At 43.7% G+C, this 26,810-nt stretch overlaps 2 protein-coding genes across 2 annotated transcripts; one reads left to right on the forward strand and one right to left on the reverse strand.

The window, feature by feature from the left end:
* Positions 1-1,477: 1,477 nt before the first annotated feature.
* LOC112267796 (uncharacterized PE-PGRS family protein PE_PGRS54) lies at positions 1,478-22,976 on the forward strand. The gene is made up of 10 exons (XM_042297876.1): positions 1,478-1,706; positions 5,458-5,656; positions 16,363-16,525; positions 16,964-17,494; positions 18,029-18,178; positions 20,295-20,396; positions 21,139-21,297; positions 21,412-21,614; positions 21,817-21,912; positions 22,255-22,976. Exons 2-10 carry the CDS (start codon positions 5,465-5,467, stop codon positions 22,423-22,425), a joined length of 1,767 nt encoding a protein of 588 aa, XP_042153810.1. The 5' UTR covers positions 1,478-1,706; positions 5,458-5,464; the 3' UTR covers positions 22,426-22,976.
* Positions 22,750-26,419, reverse strand: LOC112267799. The gene is made up of 4 exons (XM_024445929.2): positions 26,140-26,419; positions 25,785-25,878; positions 25,557-25,644; positions 22,750-24,126 (listed from the first exon to the last, which is right to left on the reverse strand). Exons 1-4 carry the CDS (start codon positions 26,240-26,242, stop codon positions 23,512-23,514), a joined length of 900 nt encoding a protein of 299 aa, XP_024301697.1. The 5' UTR covers positions 26,243-26,419; the 3' UTR covers positions 22,750-23,511.
* Positions 26,420-26,810: the final 391 nt, after the last annotated feature.

Raw genomic sequence — 26,810 nt, forward strand, 5'->3', positions numbered from 1 at the left:
TCACTTCAATCAGTGTAAATGAAGGGGAGGAGACAGGTTAAAGAAGGATTTTCAAGCCTTGAGACAATTGAGACATGTATTGTGTACGTGTGCCATTCAGAGGGTGAATGGGCAAGACAAAATATTTAAGTGCCTTTAAACGGGGTATGGTAGTAGGTGCCAGGCGCACCAATTTGAGTGTGTCAAGAACCGCAATGCTGCTGGTCATTTTTACGCTCAACCGTTTCCCGTGTGCATCAAGAATGGTCCACCACCCAAAGGACATCCAGCCAACTTGACACAACTGTGGGAAGCATTGGAGTCAACATGGACCAGCATCCCTGTGGAATACTTTCAACACCCTGACAAATTGAGGCTGTTCTGAGGGCAAAAGGGCGTGAAACTCAATACTAGGAAGGTGTTCCTAATGTTTTGTACACTTAGTGTATGTCACCATTCCTGGTAGCAGGTGTAGCGTGATTCCCAACGATTCCCAATGATTCTAAACAATTCCAAACGAATCCCAGCATTCCAGCATAGTTCAATTTCTCTCACTCAACAAAAACTCCAGTTACTTGGGAGAAAGAAAGAGATTAGGTTTGGGGGGTCAAGTGAAAATTGAGGCCAGAAAACCAGAAACGTAGGATTAAACTGACACATGAAAACTAGTAAGGTACTTCCAGTCTGTGTCTACTGCTCCGGCCTGGGTGGAAGTAGGAATAGCAGGTCCTAGGTCAGTTTGTATTTCCCTCCTATTGGTTTAACATTAGGAATTAGAATTAAGTGAGTTGACCCTGGATCTGCATTTAATTCCAACCTCTGCCTGATTGGGCCTTGACTGTGCTGCACCAAGACCCAACCACAGATACAGGATTTGATTTCCCAGTCCAAGTCTTGAACAATAGATGAAGATAAAACTGACCTGTGGTTAGGAGGAAACGTAGCTGAGTTATACCAGTGTATGGAGAGCTGAGGCCGTTCTCCTCCAGGCAGGGACTTCCTCTCGGCAGCGTGCTAACAGAGGCTCCTCACAGAGGCCCCATTGTGTTCTGGGGCCCTGTAGATTCCTCACCACACATGAAAGCCGCACATGCCAGAGTTTCACCTTATGAAAAGGAAGACAAACATTTCTGAGTCACACTGCAGTTCTGATTAAGCCACGCACCCCTCAAGAAAAATAAGGGCTACTCTTGTTAGGGATTAAGATATTTTGTCCATTTGGGTGCTTCTCTCTCGCTCTCTGTGTCTATCTGGTGTCTGTTGATATAGCAGGTTCTCTATGTGTGTGTGTGTGTGTGTGTGTGTGTTGTGTGTGTGTGTGTGTGTGTGTGTGTGTGTGTGTGTGTGTGTGTGTGTGTGTGTGTGTGTGTGTGTGTGTGTGTGTGTGTGTGTGTGTGTGTGTGTGTGTGTGTGTGTGTGTGTGTGTGTGAAAGTGTTCATGATACGGGGTGGGTGCACAGCCCAAGTCCGAGTGACCAAAAGCAATCCGCTCCCCTCCGATCGTTCTCAGTGCCTACCTTCTCACACGCAAGGTAGGGCACACTGCTCTGGTCTGCCAGAGCACACACACCTACACACACCTACACACACACACACATACACACTTATACACACCCACCCTCTCTCTTCCCGGCACCGTGAGCAACCTCTCACCATTGGCCAGGTCCCCTAGCCCTCAGCATCTCCATCACGGCTGAAGGGACCATTCAAGAAAACAGGAGACAGAGGTAAGCCTTCTGGGTGCTATCTTCACTATGGGCTATGGGTTTTAGTATGCAGGATTTGCAAGGCACTAGCAAAATGAACCCCTCTAAAAAGTGCTGTTCACAGGGGTTTGTGCAGTGCATGGACACGTTGGCTAATTGCTGATAGAGGTTTTGATATTCAATTTTTTTTATTGCTTTGGGATTTGAACATCTATTCTTGGTTTGGATGTCTAGTGTCTGATCATATCAAGTAAATATATTTATTAATTTATTAAGTGTTTCCCTATTTCTTGCTTAGTGCACAACTGACTTGGTAATTGTGGTGACAGCAGGTGACTTCGAGGAGTAGAGACGGCACTTTTGACACGTCCTCAATTGGGACCTTAACATTTGATCCGATGTCAAATTTCATACTGAACAGAGCAGTGGTTGATTTAGGGATGAAGTTATGCACGTTCTTGATTGGATCCTTTAATTGGATTGTTAGCGCGTTGTACCAAGTGTTTTGATCCCTTCTAGTAACCATTGTGGTGACGGGGAAATTGGCACCCTGGATTGGAATCAGCAGGTTGAAGAGATTGGAGATATTATATTTGACAATTGGTCTATTCATATTTTGAGCCAATTTTGCCTGAATATCAATTTACAGTAATTGACTGTACTTTTGGCTCTTCAGTTTTGCACAAATTAGTCTCACTGCTAATTTTGTGTATGTAAGTCTGTCAAAAATATATCAGCTTTTCTTCCAGCTATTGGGAAGAATAAGAAAAACTGTCAAATCACTGAATATCAGGAATGTCCAACGCAGAGCCAAGCAAAACACAGAGGCAGTCTGTAAGGCTGCACACACTCACACACACACTGTGTGCTGTGATGGTGTGTATAAAAGCAAGCCTCTGTCTTTAGTATCGTCCCTCTTTCACCCTCTTTCACCATTGCCATGCGTTGTCATGGTTTCATGACATTCTGAAAACTGACAGATCCCAGACCTTCCTCTATGCACCAATAAAGAGTAGAAAGTGTGCTGTTATAAATAGCAGAGGTATAAAACCACATTTAGATGGCTCTCTACCTCATATCAACAAAGAATGGATTTATGACTAAAATAAGTTTTCAAAAAAATTTTTTTATCAGCACTCATCCCAAAAATAGAGACTCAATGTTCTTTCTGAAAGATAGGTGTGTTAGGTGTGTGTGTCTCTGTGAGGGTGGTGTTTGTGTGAGTCAGTGTTTAAGTGTATATGTGTGTGTGTGTCTGCAAGTGTGTGTGTGCGCATTGAATGAAGGTTTTCCTTGCAATCGTAACTCACTGCCATCCTGTCCACAAACCTCGGTGGAATTTCGAGTGTGAGTGCTGAGACAGGCCGGGACGTGGACTCATAAAGAACCTCTGTGAAGGCCGAGGAGGCGAGTCAGCTCTTTCTCTCTCTCTCTCTCTCTCTCTCTCTCTCTCTCTGTCTCTCTCTCTCTCTCTCTGTGTCTCTCTCTCTCTCAGTGATATTTTCCCTCACTCTCTCCAGCTAACCCTGAGGGCCAGTGCCTCATCCACGTCTCTCGCACCCCTCTTTCTCTTCCCTCGCTCTCCGTTTCCCTGCCGGCCTAGAGGACTCTCTCTCTCCCCTCGCTCTCCGTTTCCCTGCCGGCCTAGAGGACTCTCTCTATCTCCTCTCGTTTTCCAGGGCCTTTTTTGACCGGCCTGTTTCAATTCAGTCCAAAGTCAGGCCCTGTGTTACTGTAGAGGCTGCACTCACAAGTTGCTGTCTGGTCCTTCTACACATTACAGGATGTAGCTGTCAATGATCTACTGAACATCATTTAGACTGGCCTTTTCTTTTTATTTTCTCAGTATCTTCACAGCCAGCAGTCCGTCTGGAATTGGCATTTTGTCTTTTATAGTGTCCAGAGATAGTCCTTTATAACCTACAGATGGTCGTGTCAGACATTGTTACTGTTTGTGTGGAGTGTGTGATGAATTAAGTATGAAGGCTAGCATCAAAGCTCTCGTCCAAGTAGGAGAGAGAGAGAGAGAGAGAGAGAGAGAGAGAGAGAGAGAGAGAGAGAGAGAGAGAGAGAGAGAGGGAGAGAGGTCTGACTCAGAGTTTTCTGCACAACAAGCGGAAAAGCACACATGATAAATGTTCACCAATTCAAGTGAACCAAAACTTCTTATGATAACATAGTCAAAATGTTGTGACATTTTCTAGTAGGGAATAAAAAACAATGGTGATTCAGCAGTAAGACAAAATGCCCCCAAAATGAACAAGGGGAAACAACCCATATTTCCCAGCACCTTGTAAACCAATGTGTTGGGAAGATTCAGCAAAAAAACATGTTCCCACGACACCACTGAATATAATTGCAGGTACAGCAGCATTTACCAGATCAACTCTGACCCTTCACCTTTGACACACCACAGGCAGCCAATGATTAAAACCAAGATGGCCACCACCTCTTACAACAGTGAGCTCTGGGCTTTAAGGAAGGAGGTTTCAGGGGAATTTAGGGGACTCATAATTCATCTATTTGGGCTGTCTGTACCTTGGTAATGATATATTGAATTCCCTGACCTCAAAAATGTCTTCTACCAACCAAACGTCCAAACCGGACCCACAGCACACCCAAGCAGTTGGTAACGGAGTGATGCTGAGACTCTTTCAAATCTGTCATAAATCTGACATACAAAAACCAATGACTGCAAAGTTAAACAAACCATATGCACAAGGACTACTTTTAATGATTTCCACACAACAACAGAAAACCTTTACTAGAACATTGCAGATGCAACATTTGTTAACAACGACTGTTGGTGCTGTTGGTGCCGCCATTCTGTTACCAAAGTTCTTCAAGTAAATGTGTTTTCATAAAAACATTCTGTGGAAATTGTTATAAGTCATCCAATGAGCTGTATGGTTTGTGTAACTTTACAATTACTGGTTTTTGTTTGACATACATTTTAGTCTCAGCATCACTCTGTTACCATGAAATTTCCCTGCAGGTACTGTAACATGGGCAAACAAATCCTTTTCCTTTGGATATGATTGGTTTCCATGGCAATTAGAGCTGTATCTAATGCAGAGATGTGACTTTCCAATGTGTGTGTTGGCGCTCTGAAATTCAAAGGCTTGTATATACTGTATATGCATTGTAGGAATACCATGACATTTAGTGAAGACATAGCAAGGTCATTTGTGACTTCCTTTGGTGCCTCTGAAGATTGGGGATGGGATGATACAGCCGTTGCCATACACACTACCGGTCAAAAGTTTTAGAACACCTACTCATTCAAAGGTTTATCTTCATTTGAACTATTTTCTACATTGTAGAATAATACTGAAGACACCAAAACTATGAAATAACACGTATGGAATCATGTAGTAACCAAAAAAAGTGTTAACAAATCAAAATATATTTTATTTTATCTTCAAATAGCCACCCTTTGCCTTGATGACAGCTTTGTACACTCTTGGCATTCTCTCAACCAGCTTCACCTGGCTAGATTTTCCAGCAGTCTTGAATGAGATCCCACATATGCTGAGCACTTGTTGGTTCATAAGATTATGCTAATGTTTGAATCTAAGTCTCAGTAAAAAAATATATAAAAATCCCTTTTCCTCAGTAAAATAAAATACACTGAAGGTTTAATCAACATGTCTTCTTTGTGTACTATGAACGCTTCATCCAAATGTTTCTTTATCAGTGTTCAGGTTGGGTTCAGGGTTCATGATCTCGCTCTCTGTGTTCAGTGCTTGGTTGACATGTCCTGTGTTTCCAGGTGGACTATGAGGATGTTGGAGGGGCTCATATTGGGACTCTTCGTCCTCAACGCGGTGGTGGCCAACCCCAGATTTGCCCGGCAGGTGGATTTCGACACATACGACAGCGCCAACTATGATGTGGATCTAGAAAACTTGAATTTGGAGAATCCGAATGTCTTTCATTATCAAGATGGACTGACTATTGACGAACCTCAGGTAAGATACTGGGGGGAAATTGGAGGGATGGGTGACAGAGATACTGAGATTTGACCTCAGACCCCATTTGAACATTTTAAGAATGTATCCCTCTATCCACATGTCCTTGAAGCATTCACTAACCGGTACAATAGATGAAAGAAACTAGCAGAAGACATAGCTTACACTGACTCAGTTATGACAGGTCGGTGACAGAGGAAGGAACCTCACATCACAGGCATCCTATGAAGGTGAATGTATTACTTAGAATTTTGTACATTGCTGTTTTGCCTTGGTTGATATTGCCTGCACTTTGCTAGCTCCATTACCTGACTTAGACGTCAATGTCAAAGTGCCATGTAAGTTGGTGGATAAAGCATTGATCTTGTGGAAGATGGCGTGTTAATTCGTTGATGGGGACTCATCATGGCTTTACACCCCACAGTATCCTGAGCCTCGATGATGGAATCTGCATTACTGAAACATTGGAAGAGTTCGAGACCCAAGGACTTGGGACTATATGTTTTTATCTGCAAAATGTATCGTTTTGAGATCATTTGTATTTTCAAGTCCCAGGTCTCAGAACTGTCTTGTGATGTCTTCCTCTTTCACGACTCAATAAGTATACAGTCACATACAATTATTTTTGACTGACAACGCAGCATTGTGTGATTGGATTGCATATAGAACTTTATAGCACCAAATGAACAGCTGTTTGAGCAGATAGAACCTTCAGATGTTTGTATCATATTGTAAATTTACTTGTAAAAGACCACTTAAAGAGCAACTCTATGTGAATATTATTTTTTGGGACCAAAAGTTTGAATGCTCATAGCTGACTGTAGTTTTCAACACTTGTCACTTTGGCCCAATTCCATGTATCCCTTTCCTCCCCCTTCTCTCCAAACTTCACTCGTTCACTCCCCCCTCAAGGGTTGATTGGCACCGATGGATTGTACTCTATGCATAGACTGAAACTAGGGAGTCTTGAATGTTTTTGAGAGACATCTAATTAACTCTTCTATGAAGAGCAATGGTTGAAGGGAGAAGTTGAGTTTTGAGTTGCATGGAGGTTCCATGCTTCTCAACTCTGATTATTAGATTACATCTAGGCCTATTACAGCCGTGTAGCATTCGGAGTCAAATACTACCGTTGCTGTGTCTGTAGACATGACTTGATGGGCTCAGTGAACATTTTTCCTCAGCTACAATGCCTTCAGACAGAGAATAATGCATACAATGACATTTTATTCATCTATGTCGAAAATCTTCTTTATCGTTAGTCAGAGTCAGGTGCTCACTTTCCCTCTGAAAGCAGGTATATCCCCCCCCCCCCCTTTGGGATTAGATTGTAGACTACAAACAATACTGTAGTCTTGCATTAGTGTGTTGGTTTATCAATGTGTATATGATATCATAACTTTTTTTTCTCTAATGAGAGTGATTCGAATTTGATGAGTTTTGCAGATTTTGTCATCTCAGAGAATGTTCTAATGGCTCAGTTCGATGGAGGAAGGTCATGTTAATGCAGAGTGTGTGTGTGTGTGTGTGTGTGTGTGTGTGTGTGTGTGCGTGTGGGCATGTGTGCATGTGTGCATGTGTGTTGATCCTGACAATCACTTGTTAAATTACCACATTTTTATTTCAAGCAATTACATCTAATTAAATCTCATTTACATTGTCCCAATTAAAACTCTTCTTCTCAGTATAAACAGGACAGATGGAGTATAGACCATAGGATCCAAAAGCCTTGCATACAATGCAATTGTCAGACTCAAGTACTCAATCTGACTCTGAAAGCAGGTGTATCTTTCCCCGCTTTGGGTTTACTTACTTGGTTGGTTCTGGGTTTATTATCCAGTTCCTCGTGATGCCATTTTGCATGGTCAAACCCTTCATCCACAATAGGGGGCAGGCCCTATAGCTTGTCGTTACCACCTGGATATTTATGTCTATGTGTCAGTTAGATCAGTTATTTATCAACGTTACAAAACGAGACATCTGATTTACTGTCACTGCTGGTTTAAACTGGCCATTTTTCAGAATATTGGAAATTGCCTGTGGGGAGAAGAAAAACATGCATGAAAATATGGTGCTTGTGTGTTGGGGCTGGGGGTAGAGAGGGGGGGTTAGATTGAAATGTTTGCATTGAGCAATACAGCTGTATCATATTCTGACGTGATTGGGAATCCAATAGGGCGGCGCACAATTGGCCCAGCGTCGTCCGGGTTTGACCGGGGTAGGCCGTCATTGTAAATGAGAATTTGTTCTTAACTGACTTGCCTAGTTAAATAAATGTTAAATAAAAATAAAATAAATAAATACAGCTGCAGGGTTCGAGCCTCTCAACTCACTTGCATACAATGTATTCATAAAGGGCTGGGGAAGGGATACAATTAGGATAGGAATGTAGCTACATTAGACATGGAACTAGTATGGCAAGTATGGATCAAAGTAAATGAGTGGCGTTGCTGTTTGTGAGAGGTGTTAGTACCTTCTACAGTAGCCTGTAGATACTGATGGCCTATGTGGCAAAGGATATTATAGCCCTTATTGTTAAGTTCAATTCTAACCCACATTTGGCCCAGGTCTGACATCGGCATGCTAAAATGGGCCAAACTGCTCTGTGCTAGCCAGAACCCAAAGGGTTTCAAGTGGGCCAGAGGGTTCTGTCGGACATTAAACAATCTGAACAATAAAAAGCACCCAAATGAGTCCAAAATGGCGGAAAGAGGAGAGTGAGCAGAGAGAGCGCTGCCCATGCCAGAAGTAGCCTTCAACGGCCCAAGTTGGATGTGATGCAACTAGTCTGCAATGCAGGTTTGGACAGAGAACACTAAAACAGCCCATTTCAGCCAATGTTCCCATTTATTTTCTTTTGTAACAAAGACACAATGCCAAAACGATGTCAAGCTGGCATGAGGCTCAACAGCGGGATCAGATTTTCGACTCGTTCCCCTTGAGCCAAACCATTTAAACTGAACCCGATGTGGTATGCCACCATCCAAGTCATGCACATTTGGCTATTATGACATGAGGGATCTGTGTACAAAACAATGTTGTAGTCGTTCATTAGTCTGCTGGGTTATCAATGTGCAATCTCATGTTCTAATGGCTCAGTTTGATGGAGGAAGGTGATGTTAATGCAGAGTGTGTGTGTGTGTGTGTGTGTGTGTGTGTGTGTGTGTGTGTGTGTGTGTGTGTGTGTGTGTGTGTGTGTGTGTGTGTGTGTGTGTGTGTGTGTGTGTGTATGTGTGTATGTGTGTGTGTGTGTGTGTGTGTGTGTGTGTGTGTGTGTGTGTGTATGTGTGTGTGTGTGTGTGTGTGTGTGTGTGTGTGTGTGTGTGTGTGTGTGTTTGTGTGTGTGTTTTTTGGATAATCACATCTGTTAAATTACCACATTTTATTTCAAGCAATTACAGCTAATTACATCTCATTTACATTGTCCCAATTCAAACTCTTCTTCTCAGTATAAACAGGACAGATGGAGTATAGTGCATGTAATCCAAACGCCTTGGAATGATTCAGGGGAAAGAGAAACTGATACAGGAGAAAACAAACCCTTGACAATAGTGTAGATAGAAGACAGGAAAAACTCCAGCAGTTCCCTTCAGACCTTCTCTTCAGTGGTGTGTGTGTGCTGGGGAAAATATACTCTAGATCGCTCTCACATGATTAACATTTTCAGTCCGATTATAGAATATTTGTTAGTGTGTGGCAGCGCTTGCCCTTGATACAGTTGGCTACTGAAGGGTGAGAGGGCAGATTTAGGAATAAGGATGTAGAGTGGGAAAGGGGATCATGCAGACTGGAAGGAGTCCTCCTTCACCAAGTCAGAGGAGACCCAATGATGATCTCTGCTTTCTCTTTCCAGCTCTCTATTGCCTTTCTTAATTCTGCAGCTCATCTAACCCTAAGAAGCATCACACTTTTCTCCTGTAAACTGTAATCCAAGGCCAGAGTTACTGATCTGGTGCATTTAAAGCTCTTTGCCGACACTCCTAGAACAGGAGCTGACTTGGTTTAGAGCACTGTAGAGTATGTGTCTGTTGTGAATAGGTCACAGGTCACATTGCATCAGCAACATGCAAATAGAAGCTTGTAATGCTCTCTTTGGTCTATTTAAATGGTACCTCTAAGCAGCTTCAGAATAGCAGCTTTAGAGACAGGGGCCACTCATGGAAAACAAGTTAAGTTATGTAGTAAAAATGCGTAGCTTTATTCTGTTTATACCTGATTGTTATTAGCCTCTAGTGGTGTCCTTAAATATGTTAATACCAGACCTGGGTCAAATACAGCCAGGTATGGAAAATACTTTCGAATACTTGAACTGCACTTCATTTAGTTTTTCCGTTACAATAGAACCAATAGAATAGTCCCAAAAGTTCAAATTTCAAGTTCAATCAAGCTCATCTAAAATGTTGTACCTCTGATCGCTCAGGTGACCTATGACCTTGTGATTGGCAGTTGCTGCACATGGACAGGGATTAGTGTTTTCATCAACTTATAGGTCACGCATGCTGAATCCGTGTCATCTGGGCACCACAAGTCCCTATTAGCCCACTTAGCTAAACCCTAAAAGTGAGCCCAGGGAGCTAAGCAAGTGTTTAAGTCCTTCATCACGTGTAACTAGGTCACCAAGCTTTATAGCAGAAAGCCTTTCAATGGACAACATATTGTAAACAAGCACACTGCAAAATGTTTTGATCTTACCTAGATATTGTATTTCTTACCATTAGAATGCATTAACTTGATGTCTTACCAAGGTAAATTATTTTAGTCCACTGGCAGGATTGAAACAAGTCTGAATTATCTTGTATTTCCTGGGGAAGCAAAATCAACCAAAAAAAGTAAATGCATTTTCTGGGTGAGTGAGAGAAACAAGTCATTTTTACTTCCTTATCTCAAACAGAAAAATCTACGTAAGATTGACATTTTTTGCAGTGTGGCTGCAATGTATATTGTGTTATCATGAAGCCATCATTGAGCGAAGTTGGCCTTTGTAGAGAGGGGCAGTGGGCCCTGAGAAAGACACACAGAACATTACACAAAGGCAGATGGAACGTATGTATACAGATGTACATGTGTGTACAGTCCCATATGCCTGCCATTGAACTCATACAGTGCGTTCGGAAAGTAATCAGACCCCTTTACTTTTTTGGGGGAATGATGCGACAAGCTAGGCACACCTGTATTTGGGAAGTTTCTCCCAATCTTCTCTGAAGATCCTCTCAAGCTCTGTCAGGTTGGGTGGGGAGCGTCGCTGCACAGCTATTTTCAGGTCTCTCCAGAGATGTTCGATCGGGTTCAGGTCCGGGCTCTGGCTGGGCCACTCAAGGACATTCAGAGACTTGTTCCAAAGCCCCTCCTGCATTGTCTTGGCAGTGTGCTTAGGGTTGTTGTCCTGTTGGAAGGTGAAACCTTGCGTCTGTCTGAGGTCCTGAGCGCTCTGGAGCAGGTTGTCATCAAGGATCTCTCTGTACTTTTCTCCATTCATCTTTCAATCAATCCTGACTAGTCTCCCATTCCCTGCCGCTGAAAAACATCCCCACAGCATGACGCTGCCACCACCATGCTTCACTGTAGGGATGGTACCAGGTTTCCTCCAGATGTGACCCTTGGCATTCAGGCCAAAGAGTTAATTCTTGGTTTCATCAGACCAAAGAATGTTGTTTCTCATGGTCTGAGAGTCTTTAGGTGCCTTTTGACAAACTCCAAGAGGTCTGTCATGTGCCTTTTACTGAGGAGTGGCTTCCGTCTGGCCACTACCATAAAGGCCTGATTGGTGTTCTCCCATCTCCACAGAGGAACTCTGGAGTTCCGTCAGAGTGACCATCGGATTCTTGGTCACCTCCCTGACCAAGGCCCTTCTCCCCTGATTGCTCAGTTTGGCCAGCTCTAGGAAGAGCCTTGGTGGTTCCAAACTTCTCCCATTTAAGAATGATGGAGGCCACTGTATTCTTGGGGACCTTCAATGCTGCAGACATTTTTTGGTACCCTTCCGAGATCTGTGCCGTGACACAATCCTGTCTCAGAGCTCTATGGACAATTCCTTCGACATCATGGCTTGGTTTTTGCTCTAAAATGCACTGTCAACTGTGGGACCTTATATAGACAGGTGTGTGCTTTTCCAAATCATGTCCAATCAATTGAATTTACCACAGGTGGACTCCAATCAAATTGTAGAAACATCTCAAAGGATGATCAATGGAAACAGGATGCACCTGTGCTCAATATCGAGTCTCATAGCAAAGGGTCTGAATACTTATGTAAATAAGGTATTTTCTGTGTTTTTTTATTATACATTTGCTAAAAATTCCACACCAAAAAATGCTTTTTCATTATGGGGTATTGTGTATAGATTGATGAGAAAAAAAATATTGAATCCATTTTAGAATAAGGCTGTAATGTAACAAAATTTGAAACAACGGAATTGGTACGAATACTTCCCGAATGCACTGTATTTGTTTAAAATTCTTGTTTATATGTAAAGAAGCGCTTTCCAACATACCACTTCACCCCTATGTGCATGGAGTACCAATACACATACTCTAAAGTTATTCATTCCATTTGCCGGTTTTGGGTTCCATTGTATAGCTTCTTGGACCTAAACAAGCCTGATATTGTCTGACAACTAGAAGACTCCTAGACAAACCCATTTAGCCTCTTCCTGTGCAAAGACTCTACATCCAAATGGGTGATCATGTGTGTTATACACTCTGACAATGACCTAACATATAAACCATTCTGTGAGGCTAGGACTTTGTGGTAAATGGAACTCCTTGGTTGGTTTCGTGATATGTTTTAGGGTGTCACAGCTTGGTTTGGAAGAGTGGTGGTATTATGCATAGATCTCTCTAGAGTTGTGAAGTTTCTAAAGAGATGCATTGGCGAGACCAGAAAATAATGTTTGTGAGAGAGCAAGAAGGCAGTGCTGCACAGAAAGATCTGTATGCTTCAAATCGGCTCCTCTATTTCACATTATGGAACTTCAAAACTCTCTCTCTGCACATTTTGTATTCCCACGTTGTTTCCCAGAGTTGTTTTTTTTTGGGGTAGCCAAGCTTTCGCCTCTCGTTTCCCCCGAGTTTGTATGTTTGCTTTTTGGGGGGAGGAGGAGGGGCATCAGCAGCAAGCAAACTAACACTGTGCAAGACTACTCAAAGGCCTACCTTGTTGTCTCATAAACTCTGCCACTCCCAAACTCTCAAGACGTGCATTTACAATTTCATACCCATTCTACGTGGCTACGTTTACAAACGTCCCCATTGCATCTAAATGTGTATCTACTTTTAGGACTTTCATTATACAGCAACATACACTTTGTGGAGAGTTGCCTTTAGGTAAGTCTCAGGCTCCCTCAGGTTAGGAATCTGTGGTGAGTTGCCTTTAGGTAAGTCTCAGGCTACCTCAGGTTAGGAATCTGTGGTGAGTTGCCTTTAGGTAAGTCTCAGGCTCCCTCAGGTTAGGAATCTGTGGTGAGTTGCCTTTAGGTAAGTCTCAGGCTACCTCAGGTTAGGAATCTGTGGTGAGTTGCCTTTAGGTAAGTCTCAGGCTCCCTCAGGTTAGGAATCTGTGGTGAGTTGCCTTTAGGTAAGTCTCAGGCTACCTCAGGTTAGGAATCTGTGGTGAGTTGCCTTTAGGTAAGTCTCAGGCTCCCTCAGGTTAGGAATCTGCCTGACACGGAGTGAAAGTCGATGGACAGCTTCTCTCAACATTGGTTGAGAGAAGTGGAGTGAAATATGCATTTTTGCAGCTACCATGTGTCTCTTGGTTCCACAAGGACCATTCCCTCTTTTGGAAGATAGGATCAGCCCATGGGTGTAAGAGAGTCAAATATTGCCTTTTGCACATTGTGGGGTTTCAGCGCCCCTGTGTGGCTGATAATAAAACTGCATGTAATTACTCTGGTGGTTTGCTGAACAGCAAGGACAATGAAGGCAGGTACCCCTTGAAGTGTCTATCACATTCTTAACATTAGTTGAGAGTAGATATTTCTTTATTGTCTGATTTTCAGATATTTGCTTTACATGCAAGAAAATGCACTGTGGTCAGGTGGCATAGGCCAGACATAACATCAAACAAACAAAACAAGAAAATGCACTGTGGTCAGGTGGCATAGGCCAGACATAACATCAAACAAACAAAACAAGAAAATGCACTGTGGTCAGGTGGCATAGGCCAGACATAACATCAAACAAACAAAACAAGAATGACAGTTCTTACCCCTTTCTTCCACATTCCATAACATAGGAACATGTAGCTGTGTTGGAAGTGTTGCATTATGTTCATCTGTTTAGGAGGTGAGATGTATAGCTTAAAGCACAGTAAAAAGATGCCGTTGCAGTTGATATCATAACTGGTATTAAAACAATGAGTGTGTCGTGCTTTGCTGTGAGGCTCTATCAGAACATACTATGGGGGCCCTCTTACAGCCAAAGACCGCTTCTGGAAAGTGTGCCGTTAGGATTTCAAAATGTCCTCTTGACATTGAATATTTCGGCCGTCTGTTTGGTCAATTTCAGCCGAAATGCTTTGACATTCTGACACACACACACCTCATTGGGTTCTGAGGAGTGTGAGAACATGGAGAGGTGAAAGGTCAACAGGATAAGATGTGACTGAGTTTAGGAGATTTTCTTTAGATGTAGGCCTACCTTGTAGTGTGACTGTTTATTTGCTTTCTAAACAAACCAAACACCTGCTGTGGTCATCATTCCACATGAAACAGGTTATAAACAGGTTATGAAACAGGTTATAAACAGGTTATGCAGTCCCCAAGTTGAAGACCCACAACAGTCAGTTAAATGGGAAGTTCGGTATTTTACAAGTTGTCGAATGGTTCGTCACACTGAAAACGTCTTTCCAAATGTAAAAAAACAAACATGGATTACGGTTTCCCCTGATCCATAGACTACTTTTAGGGTGAGGAGGTTTCTTACATAAAATTGTAAAATACTGAACTTCCCCTTTAATGAAAATTATGTTTCATTTTTAGAGGACGTTCCTATTATATAGTGACGGAAAGTTGGTTTGTGCCACACCTGTGATGTTTGAACTGATGCTTACTATCCTAGGCGGCAGGGTAGCCTACTGGTTAGAGCGTTGGGCTAGTAACCGGAAGGTTGCAAGTTCAAATTCCCGAGCTGACAAGGTACAAATCTGTCGTTCTGCCCCTGAACAGGCAGTTAACCCACTGTTCCTAGGCTGTCATTGAAAATAAGAATTTGTTCTTAACTGACTTGCCAAGGTAAATAATCCTGTTCATTTTGACCAAACATTTTACAGTTATGTTTACAAACCAACAGACCGTGGAGAATGTGGTAACAGTGAGAAATCTGTAATAAAATATTTGTAAAACAGGGTGAGAATAGTCTTGTTTCCTTGGTTGGAAGGTGGAGTTCCCCACTAAAAACCCTTGAGGGTCTTCCTCAAATCAATATTCATGTTGTCAATTTTTTTTCAACATTAACCTGTAGATATTAAGCAATACACCAAGTTCTCCACTACTTGGCCATTACCAGTGTCATGATCATTTAGGAGGTTTATCATGACTGAGTAATCTGCATGCACAATGATGTGTCTCCGTTCCTGGTTGCTTCTTCAGTCATCTGTATATAAATGTTAGAGGTGAAACATCATAGCCCTGAGGTGCCCCTGTTAAGCTACACCTGTAAATGACTGATACTATAACTGTCTCTGGATCTTCTATTCTCTCTGAACGGTAGAAGTCAGGATGTCTAGAAGTCCTCATGTCCCTGGTCCTTTTCCTGGGAACTCTTTAGCTACTCGTGTTGTATCCAAACATTTCATTCCTGTTTGGTCGCTGTTAAGATGTATTGCCTATTGAGCATGGTCATACATAACGTTGTCCTGTGACATAAATTGGGTACTGATGAGATGATTACTGATATTGAACTCAAAATCAGTGCTTCACACTCTGCACGGCTGGACCAAAAGACGTAGAGCTTCCGGTCTATGAGCGACAGTTGGCTTTTGAAACCTCCGGTTACTCAGTAAGTGAGGCTACTGCTCTCTGGTGATCTCTGGTGCTCACTGGCGTTCTCTAGTGGTCTCTGGCGCTCTCTGGTGGTCTCCGGTGGTGTCTGGTGGTCTCTGGCGCTCTCTGGCGCTCCCTGGTGGTCTCTGGCTCTCTCTGGCGCTCTCTGGTGGTCTCTGGCTCTCTCTGGTGGTCTCTGGCGCTCTCTGGCACTCTCGGGAGCTCTCTGGCGCTCGTGGGCGGTCTCTGGCGGTCTCTGGCGCTCTCTGATGGTCTCTGGCGCTCTCTGGTGGTCTCTGGCGCTCTCTGGTTGTCTCTGGCGCTCTTTGGTGCTCTCTCTGGGGCTCTCTGGTGGTCTCTGGTTGTCTCTGGTGGTCTCTGGTGGTCTCTGGTTGTCTCTGGTGGTCTCTGGTTGTCTCTGGCGGTCTCTGATGGTCTCTGGTGGTCTCTGGCGGTCTCTGGTTGTCTCTGGCGGTCTCTGGTTGTCTCTGGCGCTCTCTGGTTGTCTCTGGCGCTGGCTTTGGTGCTCTCTGGCGCTCTCTGGTGGTCTCTGGTTGTCTCTGGTGGTCTCTGGCAGTCACTGGTTGTCTCTGGCGGTCTCTGGTTGTCTCTGGCGGTCTCTGTTTGTCTCTGGTGGTCTCTGGCGGTCTCTGGATGTCTCTAGCGCTCTCTGGTGGCGCACCTCCTGCATTAGCAATGACTCCCTCTGTCGCTGTCTTTCCCACAGATAGAGATTGGCACACTGGCCCCACCGGATTATAACTACCATGGCCCTGGTGGCCCTGCATCACTGGAGGAGGAAGAGGAGGACGAGTTGCCCCTAACACCCCAGCTCATCCCCCAAGGCTCAGGGGGGTCTGGGGTACTCATGGGCCCCGACGCACAGGGAGGTCTGTATACACACATACACACACCCACAGCACATACATCGTGTCACCTCACACTATGAGCCTATACACAGGGAGGTCTGTATACACACACCCACAGCACATCCACTCTGTCACCTCACACTATGAGTCCATACACACAGGGAGACGAAGGAATGTGTTCAGTACTGACAGTGATACATAACACACAACCTTCCCTCTTAACGCCTACCCATGCAAATCGACCCCTTTTTACAATCATCCTTCGTCATTTCCAAATGCATGAGTTCCATTTAACTGTCTGACATTAGTTAAATGTGTGGTACTCAACCATAAATCTCATTAACTTTTTGTAATGTCACCTAATCATCATTGTAAACATGACTCACTAGCCCTAAACTGAATCATGGTCCACTGTGCTCTAACCTGTCTCTTCTAACACCTAATCTTGTCTCTAACAAGAGGAGGAGCTGCGCCTGAGTCCCATTGACATTCTTCATATCTCCGGGGACTTTGGGGGTCCCATGGGTTCTGGAGGTTCCGGTGGCTCTGGGGTTTCCGGAGGTTCTGGGGGTTCTGGAGACCTTTTGGGTTCCGGTTCTGGGGACCTTTTGGCTTCTGGAGGCACAGGGGGTTCCAGGAAAATTGGTTCAGCAGGTTCTGGGGATCTTGGTTCTGGGGGTTCCAGGGTCCTTGGTTCCGGAGACTCTGTGGGTTCCGGGGACCTTGGATCCGGAAGCTCTGTGGGTTCCGGGGACCTTGGATCCGAAGGCTCTGTAGGTTCCGGGGACCTTGGTTCTGGACGCTCTGGGGGTTCTGGGGACCTTGGTTCTGGAGGCTCTGGGGGTTCCGGAGATCTTGGTTCCCAGGGCTCTGGAGGATCCGGCACCCTCCTAGGCTCAGGGGGTTCCGGGGTCATATTGGGTTCCAGTACTGGGGGTTCTGGAGGTTCTGGAGGTTCCGGGGACTCAGGAATAATAATTATATCTGGAGGTCAGTACCTATACTTATACAGACTACACTGTAGAAGTATACAGATAGTTGGTTGGGCCTATAGTGGCCTTGTGAACCTAGTACAGTTCCAAGCACTGATTGATACGCTAAAACTATATGGGATTTCATTGCATTTCTAAATTTGCCTTTTCATTTAACTGCTTTGTGCTGGTTAAATGTGGATTGATAATGCTTTCTTGTGACTTGCTACTTGTCGTCATTGTAAACCCTGTGTAATTGCTTTGTCACTTACAGTATCGTTATCATTGTAAACATCATTCATTGTCCTACCATTGTCATTGTAAATGTCACTCATTGTCCAACCATTGTCATTGTAAACATCACTCATTGTCCTACCATTGTCATTGCATTACATACCATAAGTTCCTAATCATTGTCAACCTAACCCACTGTCAAACCATGTTTGAGAATGATTGATTGATTGGCTGATTGAATGATTGTTGATTGACAGTCCATCCCATCCCACGAGAAGCACTAACCTGTCTCCTAACCCCTCCCCTCGGCTCTAATAAGAGGAGGAGCTGCCCCTCATTCCTGACACTACCCCCCAGGAGGCATCGGGTGCTTCTGGGGAGTCTGGGGCCTCTGGCACCTCAGGGGCCTCAGGGCCTGGGGACTCCGACTCTGGTGGGTCAGAGGTCACATTAATCCCTGACCCTGAAGGTCAGTACCACCAAATAAAGAAACAATAAGAAAACAGATCTCTATGGTATCAACCCATCATATCATATGTGTAAGGATAACAGGGGTAAAGGTCCCGAAAACTTTGAGCCAGAAAGCATGCTCTGCTGCCATGTCCGTATTTGGACAAGAGAAGGTGACCAAATAATCTGGTCAAGACATGCTTTTCAAAGGATTTGTGGTTGACAAGTATGAATCTCCAATTCCAGCTAAGAACACTGTTCCAATGTACCTACAGTTAAAGTAGAAGGTTTACATAAACCTTAGCCAGATACATTTAAACTCCGTTTCTCACAATTCCTGACATTTAATCCTAGTAAAAATTCTTAGGTAAATTAAGATCACCACTTTATTTTAAGAATGTGAAATGTGAATAATAGTAGAAATTTATTTATTTCAGCTTTTATTTATTTCGTCAAATTCTCATTGGGTCAGAAGTTTACATACACTCAATTAGTATTTGGTAGCATTGCCTTGCAATTGTTTAACTTGGGTCAAATGTTTTGCGTAGCTTTCCACAAGCTTCCCACAATAAGTTGGGTGAATTTTGGCCCATTCCTCCTGACAGAGCTGGTGTAACTGAGTCAGGTTTGTAGGCCTCCTTGCTTGCACAAGCTTTTTCAGTTCTGCCCACAAATTTTCTATGGGATTGAGGTCAGGGATTTGTGATGGCCACTCCAATACCTTGACTTTGTTGTCCTTAAGCCATTTGCCACAACTTTGGAAGTATGGTTGGGGTCTTTGTCCATTTGGAAGATCCATTTGCGACCAAGCTTTTAACTTCATGACTGATGTCTTGAGATGTTGCTTCAATATATCCACATAATTTTCCTTCTCTTGATGCCATCTATTTTGTGAAGTGCACCAGTCCCTCCTTCAGCAAAGCATCCCTACAACATGATGCTGCCACCCCCGTGCTTCACTGTTGGGGTGGTGTTCCTTGGCTTGCAAGCCTCCCTCTTTTTCCTCCAAACATAACAATGGTCATTATGGCCAAACAGTTCTATTTTTGTTTCATCAGACCAGAGGACATTTCTCCAAAAAGTATCATCTTTGTCCCCATGTGCAGTTGCAATCCGTAGTCTGGCTTTTTTATGCCGGTTTTGGAGCAGTGGCTTCTTCCTTACTGAGCGGCCTTTCAGGTTATGTCGACATAGGACTCGTTTTACTGTGGATATAGATACTTTTGTACCTGTTTCCTCCAGCATCTTCACAAGGTCCTTTGCTGTTGTTCTGGGATTGATTTGCACTTTTCGCACCAAAGTACGTTCATCTCTAGGAGACAGAAAGCATCTCCTTCCTGAGCGGTAAGACAGCTGCGTGGTCCCATGGTGTTTATACTTGCGTACTTTTGTTTGTAGAGATGAACGTGGTACCTTCAGGCATTTGGAAATTGCTCCCAAGGATGAACCAGACTTGTGGAGGTCTACAATTTTTTTTCGGATGTCTTGGCTGATTTATTTTGATTTTCCCATGATGCCAAGCAAAGAGGCACTGAGTTTGAAGGTAGGCCTTGAAATACATCCACAGGTAAACCTCCAATTGACTCAAATGATGTCAACTAGCCTATCAGAAGCTTCTAAAGCCTTGACATAATTTTCTGGAATTTTCTTATCTGTTTAAAGGCACAGTCAACTTAGTGTATGTAAACTTCTGACCCACTGGAATTGAGATACAGTGAAATAATCTGTCTGTAAACAATTGTTGGAAAAATGAATTTTGTCATGCACAAAGTAGATGTGCTAACCAACTTGCCAAAACTATAGTTTGTTAACAAGACATTTGTGGAGTGGTTGAAAAACAAGTTTTAATGACTCCAACCTAAGTGTGTGTAAACATCCGACTTCAACTGTATTTATATTAAACATATATATATATATATATAAACATAACATCATTTGATTAACTCTCAAAATCCATTCCCAAGATTCCATTTAACTATTACCTAATTTAATCAGTTAAATGTGTCATAAACAACGACAACAACATAACTCCCTTGCTATTTGTGACTTCTCACCGTGGCAAACAGCACTTGTTGTCGTGTCACTGTCCATGCTGTTTCCAACCTGTCTCCTACCTCATCTCTATCTCTAACAAGAGGAGGAAGTGCTCCTGACTACTCCGAAAACCCCTCAGGAGTCTGGAGGTACAGTAGGCTCAGGGGGCTCTGGGTTGCCAGAGGTTGACTTGGACATTAAAGGTCAGTATCCAGCACAAACACTAACTATTCAATCAAAACCTGTAACCAGGCTTCTGGGGTTATAGGGTCTATTCTACTTCACTATACAGTACATGGGGTCTATCACATTCCCATATCCAAACCTATTTTCTCATATCTTTATATGAGTTGTCTCTTCCATTTCACCCCAGAAACCCTGGTTCTGATTGAATAGGGTTATTGAATCTTATGTGCCTCCTGTTACAACTGACCACAAACTGTGTTGAAGCCATATGTATCTGTAATGTTCGTTACACAATGTCTTATCCTTACCTGTCACAAGCACTGTCATGTGTCTGTCTGTATCGTGTGTTTACTATCAAGTTGCTCTACGATATGAGTCTGTAACATCTGTTATCGTCATCTTCACCAAACGTCTGTGTTATAACCTGTCCCGAACACCATTAACACAATATGTCTAACATTGGGAATGCACTACACCTCAACCATAGCACCTCAGCAACAACCCTCATAATGTGCACACCTTGGTCACATCAAAAGCTGCATCCAATCCAGACATGACAACATTTCTTGATGCAAGAGGTAAAACAAACAAATCATATCAACACTGAGTGCACGTCTCCACCATTCTACAAACCCATTGTTACTGCATCGAAGGCTGGTGGCCTAAACTTCCTCACACAACATCTCAGACCTAGCAACTGTTCTCTCAAGTGTATCGCCTACCTCCTTCTTACTTCCTTGTCCTGTCTGTCTGTCCCAGGTATGCCTACCTGCCTGCTGTGCACCTGTCTGGGTGGTTCTGTCTACTGTGATGATGTGAAGCTGACCAGCGTGCCGCCTCTCCCCAAAGAGACCACTCACTTCTACGCCCGCTACAACCACATCACCAAGATCAACAAGGGCGACTTTGCTCAGATGAGTAGGTGTCACGTGTTAAAGGCACAGCCTGTGAGATTTCCTGCTGTTCAATGGCTGTTTCAATTAATGAAACCACGTGGAACAGTCTAAGTACTTTACCTTCTCTCTCTTGCAGACAAGCTGAAGAGGATCGACTTGACCGCCAACGAGATTGCATCCATCGCCGATGATGCATTCTCCGGCCTGCCCGTGCTGGAGGAGCTGGTGCTCCGTGAGAATGGCGTGTCACAGCTGCCTGCCCTTCCGCCCGTGATGACCCTCATCGACGCCAGCCACAACAACATTGGCGCCACAGGCATCCACAAAGAGGCTTTCAAGGTATGTAAGGTCTGACAAGGATCACAAACAATGTATTTGCTTTTTCCCAGCATTATCACATTTAATTCCCCTAATGGACTAATCACCAAGCCCTTGATGAGTTGAATCATGTGAGTGCTGGGATAAAACAAAAACAGGTATGTATTGAGAGACTGTCTGGCATAAATGACTCCTCTAAATGTAAACACTGTGTTTTGTTTAGGACATGACGGGTCTGCTGTACCTGTACCTAACAGACAACCACATCGACCACATCCCTGTGCCCCTACCGGACAGCCTGCGCTCTCTGCACCTACAGGTACCTGCACTCCTGCCTCTTTACTGTCCTCTTGTGGGTGATGTGGGAACTATAGGATTACCCCAGTGTACACTGGTGGTGACTAGAGGGATTTTTGCTCAACTGACCACCGTATCCCCTCTTTCTGCAAGCTGTTTCAAAACATTCTGGCCAATACTCCATCAGTTTCAGTTATTAGGGGAAATTGTTGTATATTTAAACTGGACTTTTCTCCAGCACTGTGTCAGACCTGTGCAGAATCTCAAACAAGCATTAGTTCGTCTTGCATTGTTTTTTAAGGCCCATAGATGAATTAATGTGTTTCAAAGTATTTTCTTAACCTTCCAATGCCTTGTTTTCCAGCGCAACAATATTCAGATGATACACGAGGACACGTTCTGCAACCTGAAAGACTTCAACTACATCAGGAACGCACTGGAGGACATTCGCCTGGACGGCAACCCCATCAACCTCAGCAGGACCCCACAGGCCTATGTGTGTCTGCCCCGCGTCCCCATCGGAGCCCACATCTAACCACACACTGATCAATACACACGCATCTTTACACAGCTCAACTCATTGTCTACGAGACATATGTACATACCATACACACACACATCCTAAAAGTTGTCCAGTCTGTCAGTTCATTTGCAATCTGCACATACAGTAAACACCGGAACACACTACCTACCTTCCCTAATTTAAGTCTGATCAGTTGTTGATCGCATACATAACACACAGTGAGAGATGGTGTGTATCTCTCATTCCTACACACACACACACACACAAATACACACCAGATATATTTTTGTCAAAAGCCAAACTGTTCAGCAACTTGAAGCAAACAAAAAGACAATGAAAATGTGACATTTTATTGATCCAACAATCAAACATTGTTTCATGTCTGTTCATGACTGGCAATGACAACCAGTAATATTGTTTAAATATGTTTTTGTAAAGGAAAAAAAATTATATTGCAGAAATGTAACACTATTTAAAAAAAACAATTATACTAGCATAAACGAATTGAAGCTTACTGGAACGCTAAATTGAATACCAATGCAATAAAAGAAGCAATTAAACAAGCATTTGTAAAGTCTGTACTGTAATATAAAAATATATTCTGAACTTCTTTTTTTTTTTACATGAACTGCAATATTTGGCATATTACATTTCAAAGTTATTGTTATGACCACAATAGCCTATATCAATAAAGATCAAGACTATTGTATGACCAAGGGGGAGGGGGGTTGTTGGGTGTGGATGGGGTTAATAAGAAGAAACAGCCTGCTATTGTGTGCTTTGTATGGAAATACCACAATTGAATAAAGTTGTTTTGATGACCTGGCTTAACATTTTAATTGAGAATTGACCGGTAAGGTGTGTAGCTGCAAAGTGATTTTGAATGAACTGATTGAGTACAACTGTTTAGGCAGTTAATGTTCAAATACTTCTAGCCCAGATAACAATAGGCATACAGGCATCTCTGAACAGCAATACAAAAAGGATTTGTCATTGAAAACTTTGTACATTCATAGAAAATAAAACCAATACAAATTATATCCAATTACTTTCCAATTGAATAGTCTATTCTAGTGTAAACAAACACATAATTGTTCTTCACATACGTTCAACCAACTTTTCAAACATCTTGAGGAATCTCTCGGTTCTTTCCAACGACCCAACGACCCTCTGTCCTCCTGTTTTACAGCTTTGTCCTTCCGCACCGTTCTCCTCCGCTGCTCTACCCTCCGCCAGTAGAACTCTGTCTCTATCCACAGCCAGCCGATCCCTGGCCACCTGCGCTTTCTCCTTCTCTATTAGCCCCCTCTCCCTCTCCACCGCTGCCTTCTCCCTCTCCAGTTGGGCACGCTCCCGGTCCAGGTTGGCCATCTCTCGTTCCAACCCTGCTTGCTCTCTCTCCAGCGCCATCCGCTCTCTCCCCATCACCTCTCGCTCGCCCTCCAATGCCGCCCGTTCGGTCTCCAGCGTCGCCCTCTCGGTGTCCATCTCGTCCAGGTCGCAGTGCATCCCCATCACCCCTATTCCGCCAATCATGGATCTCTTCCTGGGCCGGGCGTCAGGGAGAAAATCACTGTCGCTAGTGCCCGGGGGGAGTGGGCCGATGATGGGGGCTGAGCCTGCCAGACGCCCCTCCATTGCGTCACTCATCAGATCGTACCAACGCCAACTGTGGGGGAACACCTGCACCCCTGGGGGAGGGTACTTCAGCTCCTGTCCCCAAATGAAGGATAAACAGTATTAGTAGGTAGTCGGATAATGAAGGATTTGATGAATAGTTGAGTAGACGTTAGGCTTGGACAAAGTAGTAGGCACAGGATGTCTCTAGGGCAGGGTTATTTAGAACTTTACAAGGATGCCTATTAAAGGGTCAATTTCAGAGGTTTCCATCCTGAGGTACACAGTGTGGCCAAAAGTATGTGGACACCCCTTCAAATTAGCAGATTCTGCCATTTCAGCCACACCTGTTGCTGACGTGTATAAAATCAAGCACACCGCCATGCAATCTCCATAGACAAACATAGGTAGTAGAATGGCCTTACTGAAGAGCTCAGTGACTTTCAACATGGCACTGTCATAGGATGCCACCTTTCCAACAAGTCAGTTCGTCAAATTTTTTGCCCTGGTCAACTGTAAGTGCTACTACTGTGAAATGGAAACATCTAGGAGCAACAACGGCTAAGCCGCGAAGTGGCAGGCCACACAAGCTCACAGAACAGGACCGTCGAATGCTGAAACACGTATCATGTAAAAATCGCCTCGGTTGTGACACTCACTACAGCGTTCCAAAATGCCTCTGGAAGTAATGTCAGCACAATAACTGTTTGTAGGGAGTTTCATGAAATGGGTTTCCATGGTCAAGCAGCCACACACTAGCCTAAGATCACCATGGGCAATGTCAAGCATCGACTGGAGTTGTGTAAAGCTTGCAGTCATTGGACTCTGGAGCAGTGGAAATGCGTTCTCTGGAGAGATTAATCCCACTTCACCATCTGGCAGGCAGAAAGACAGGTTTGGTGGATGCCAGGAGAACGCATCCAGCCCAAATACATAGTTCCAACTATAAAGTTTGGTGGAGCAGGAATAATGGTCTGGGGCTGTTTATGGTTCGGGCTTAGTCGCTTAGTTCCAGTGAAGGGTAATCTTAACACTACAGCATACAATGACATTCTAGACGATTCTGTGCTTCCAGGTTTGTGGCAACAGTTTAGGGAAGGCCCTTTCCTGTTTCAGCATGACAATGCCCCCATGCACAAAGCAAGGTCCATGCAGAAATGGTTTGTTGAGATCAGTGTGGAAGAACTTGACAGGCCTGTACACAGTCCTGACCTCAACCGACTGGCCTGCAGAGCCCTGAGCCCCATCAAACACCTTTGGGATGAATTGGAATGCAGACTGCGAGCCAGACCTAATCAGCCAACATAAGTGCCAGCCCTCACAAATGCTCATGGCTGAATGGAAGCAAGTCCCCACAGCAATGTTCCAACATCTAGTGAAGAGCCTTCCCAGAAGAGTGGAGGCTGTTATAGCAGCAAAGGGAAGACCAACTCCATATTAATACCCACAATTTTGGAATGAGATGTTCGACAAGCAGATGTCCATTTACTTTTGGATATGTAGTGTATGTAGGATGCAATTGCTACCTTGTATCTCTTCTTCAGATTTTCCCATTTTTTCATTGCCTGACTGGCCGTCATCTTCCCCTGCAATCCCATGTGTTTGAGGATGGCCCTGCAACAACAACAAAAGTACACAATGATCATTTCGATTTCAAAACATACACATTGACTCGTCTCCGTGACAGGTAAAATGAAAAAACGTATCGCACAAAACGTGTACTGGGAGGATCTCGGGTAAGTATCTGAACTCACCTCCAGGCCAGTCGAGAGGCATTTCTCCTCCCCGTAAACATGTAGCGATTTGATACGCGCAATTTCACAAAGTCCATTGTTTCATATTCAGACACTGAAATAAATAGATGTTTTAAATCACTACATGCACAATGTAATTGAAATTAAATAACATTCACATTTTGACTAATAGGACAAATGTGGATCGCACCGTCTGATGTCTACGCACGCATCTGCTCGAACAAGTATTCGAGACAAGGCGCCATGATGTCCCCTTTGTAGGTAACGTTAGCTAGCTTTCTTGCTAACTAGCTCGGAGTTCCTTACTTCATTTGTAGTCCTAAATAAACATATACAGGATAAATTGACTACTTACATTTGTATGTGTATTCTGAATTCACTTTCTTTTTACTTTTCTTTTTTGCATTATTCGAGTATAGCGGTAGCGTGTGTTCGATGTTTTCCATTGTAGCATCCATGTTAGCTAGCACTGCGAAGGGACCACAACGGAGTGCACTTCGTCTCTTCCGCCCTTCGTCTCTTCTTCTTCGTGTTGGTTTCCGCCCGCAGACTAGTCACATCTAGGCATATTGCTTCCGCCCGCAGACTAGTCACATCTAGGCATATTGCTTCCACCCACAGTTCAGACTGTGCACACGTACCACATACTACCATTCAGGCAGAAAGTGCCACTGCCTACATCAGAACGTTTTATTACTAAAGCTGTAAGATAAGCAGCGGGTCACAGTCTAGCTAGCGGCTCAGGTACACATTCAGGACCAATTCTGTGTTCTACACATATCAAATCAAACCTTATTTGTCACATGCGCCGAAAACAACAAGTGTAGACCTTACCGCGAAATGCTTGCTTTTACAAGCCCTTAAGAACAGTTTGACTTTTATCAATGATGAATTGATTATGTTTTATGAAAATCAATGCAATACAATCTACAGTAATGTGATAGTAACAATGTTGGAATAACACTGCGTTAAAATGTTCCTAAAAAAGGGTCTGACGCTTGTCCTAGGTACCTCAGTATGATTGAA

The sequence above is a fragment of the Oncorhynchus tshawytscha genome, linkage group LG15 (genome assembly GCF_018296145.1).
Source record: "Oncorhynchus tshawytscha isolate Ot180627B linkage group LG15, Otsh_v2.0, whole genome shotgun sequence".
In the NCBI taxonomy this organism is placed as follows: Eukaryota; Metazoa; Chordata; class Actinopteri; order Salmoniformes; family Salmonidae; genus Oncorhynchus; species Oncorhynchus tshawytscha.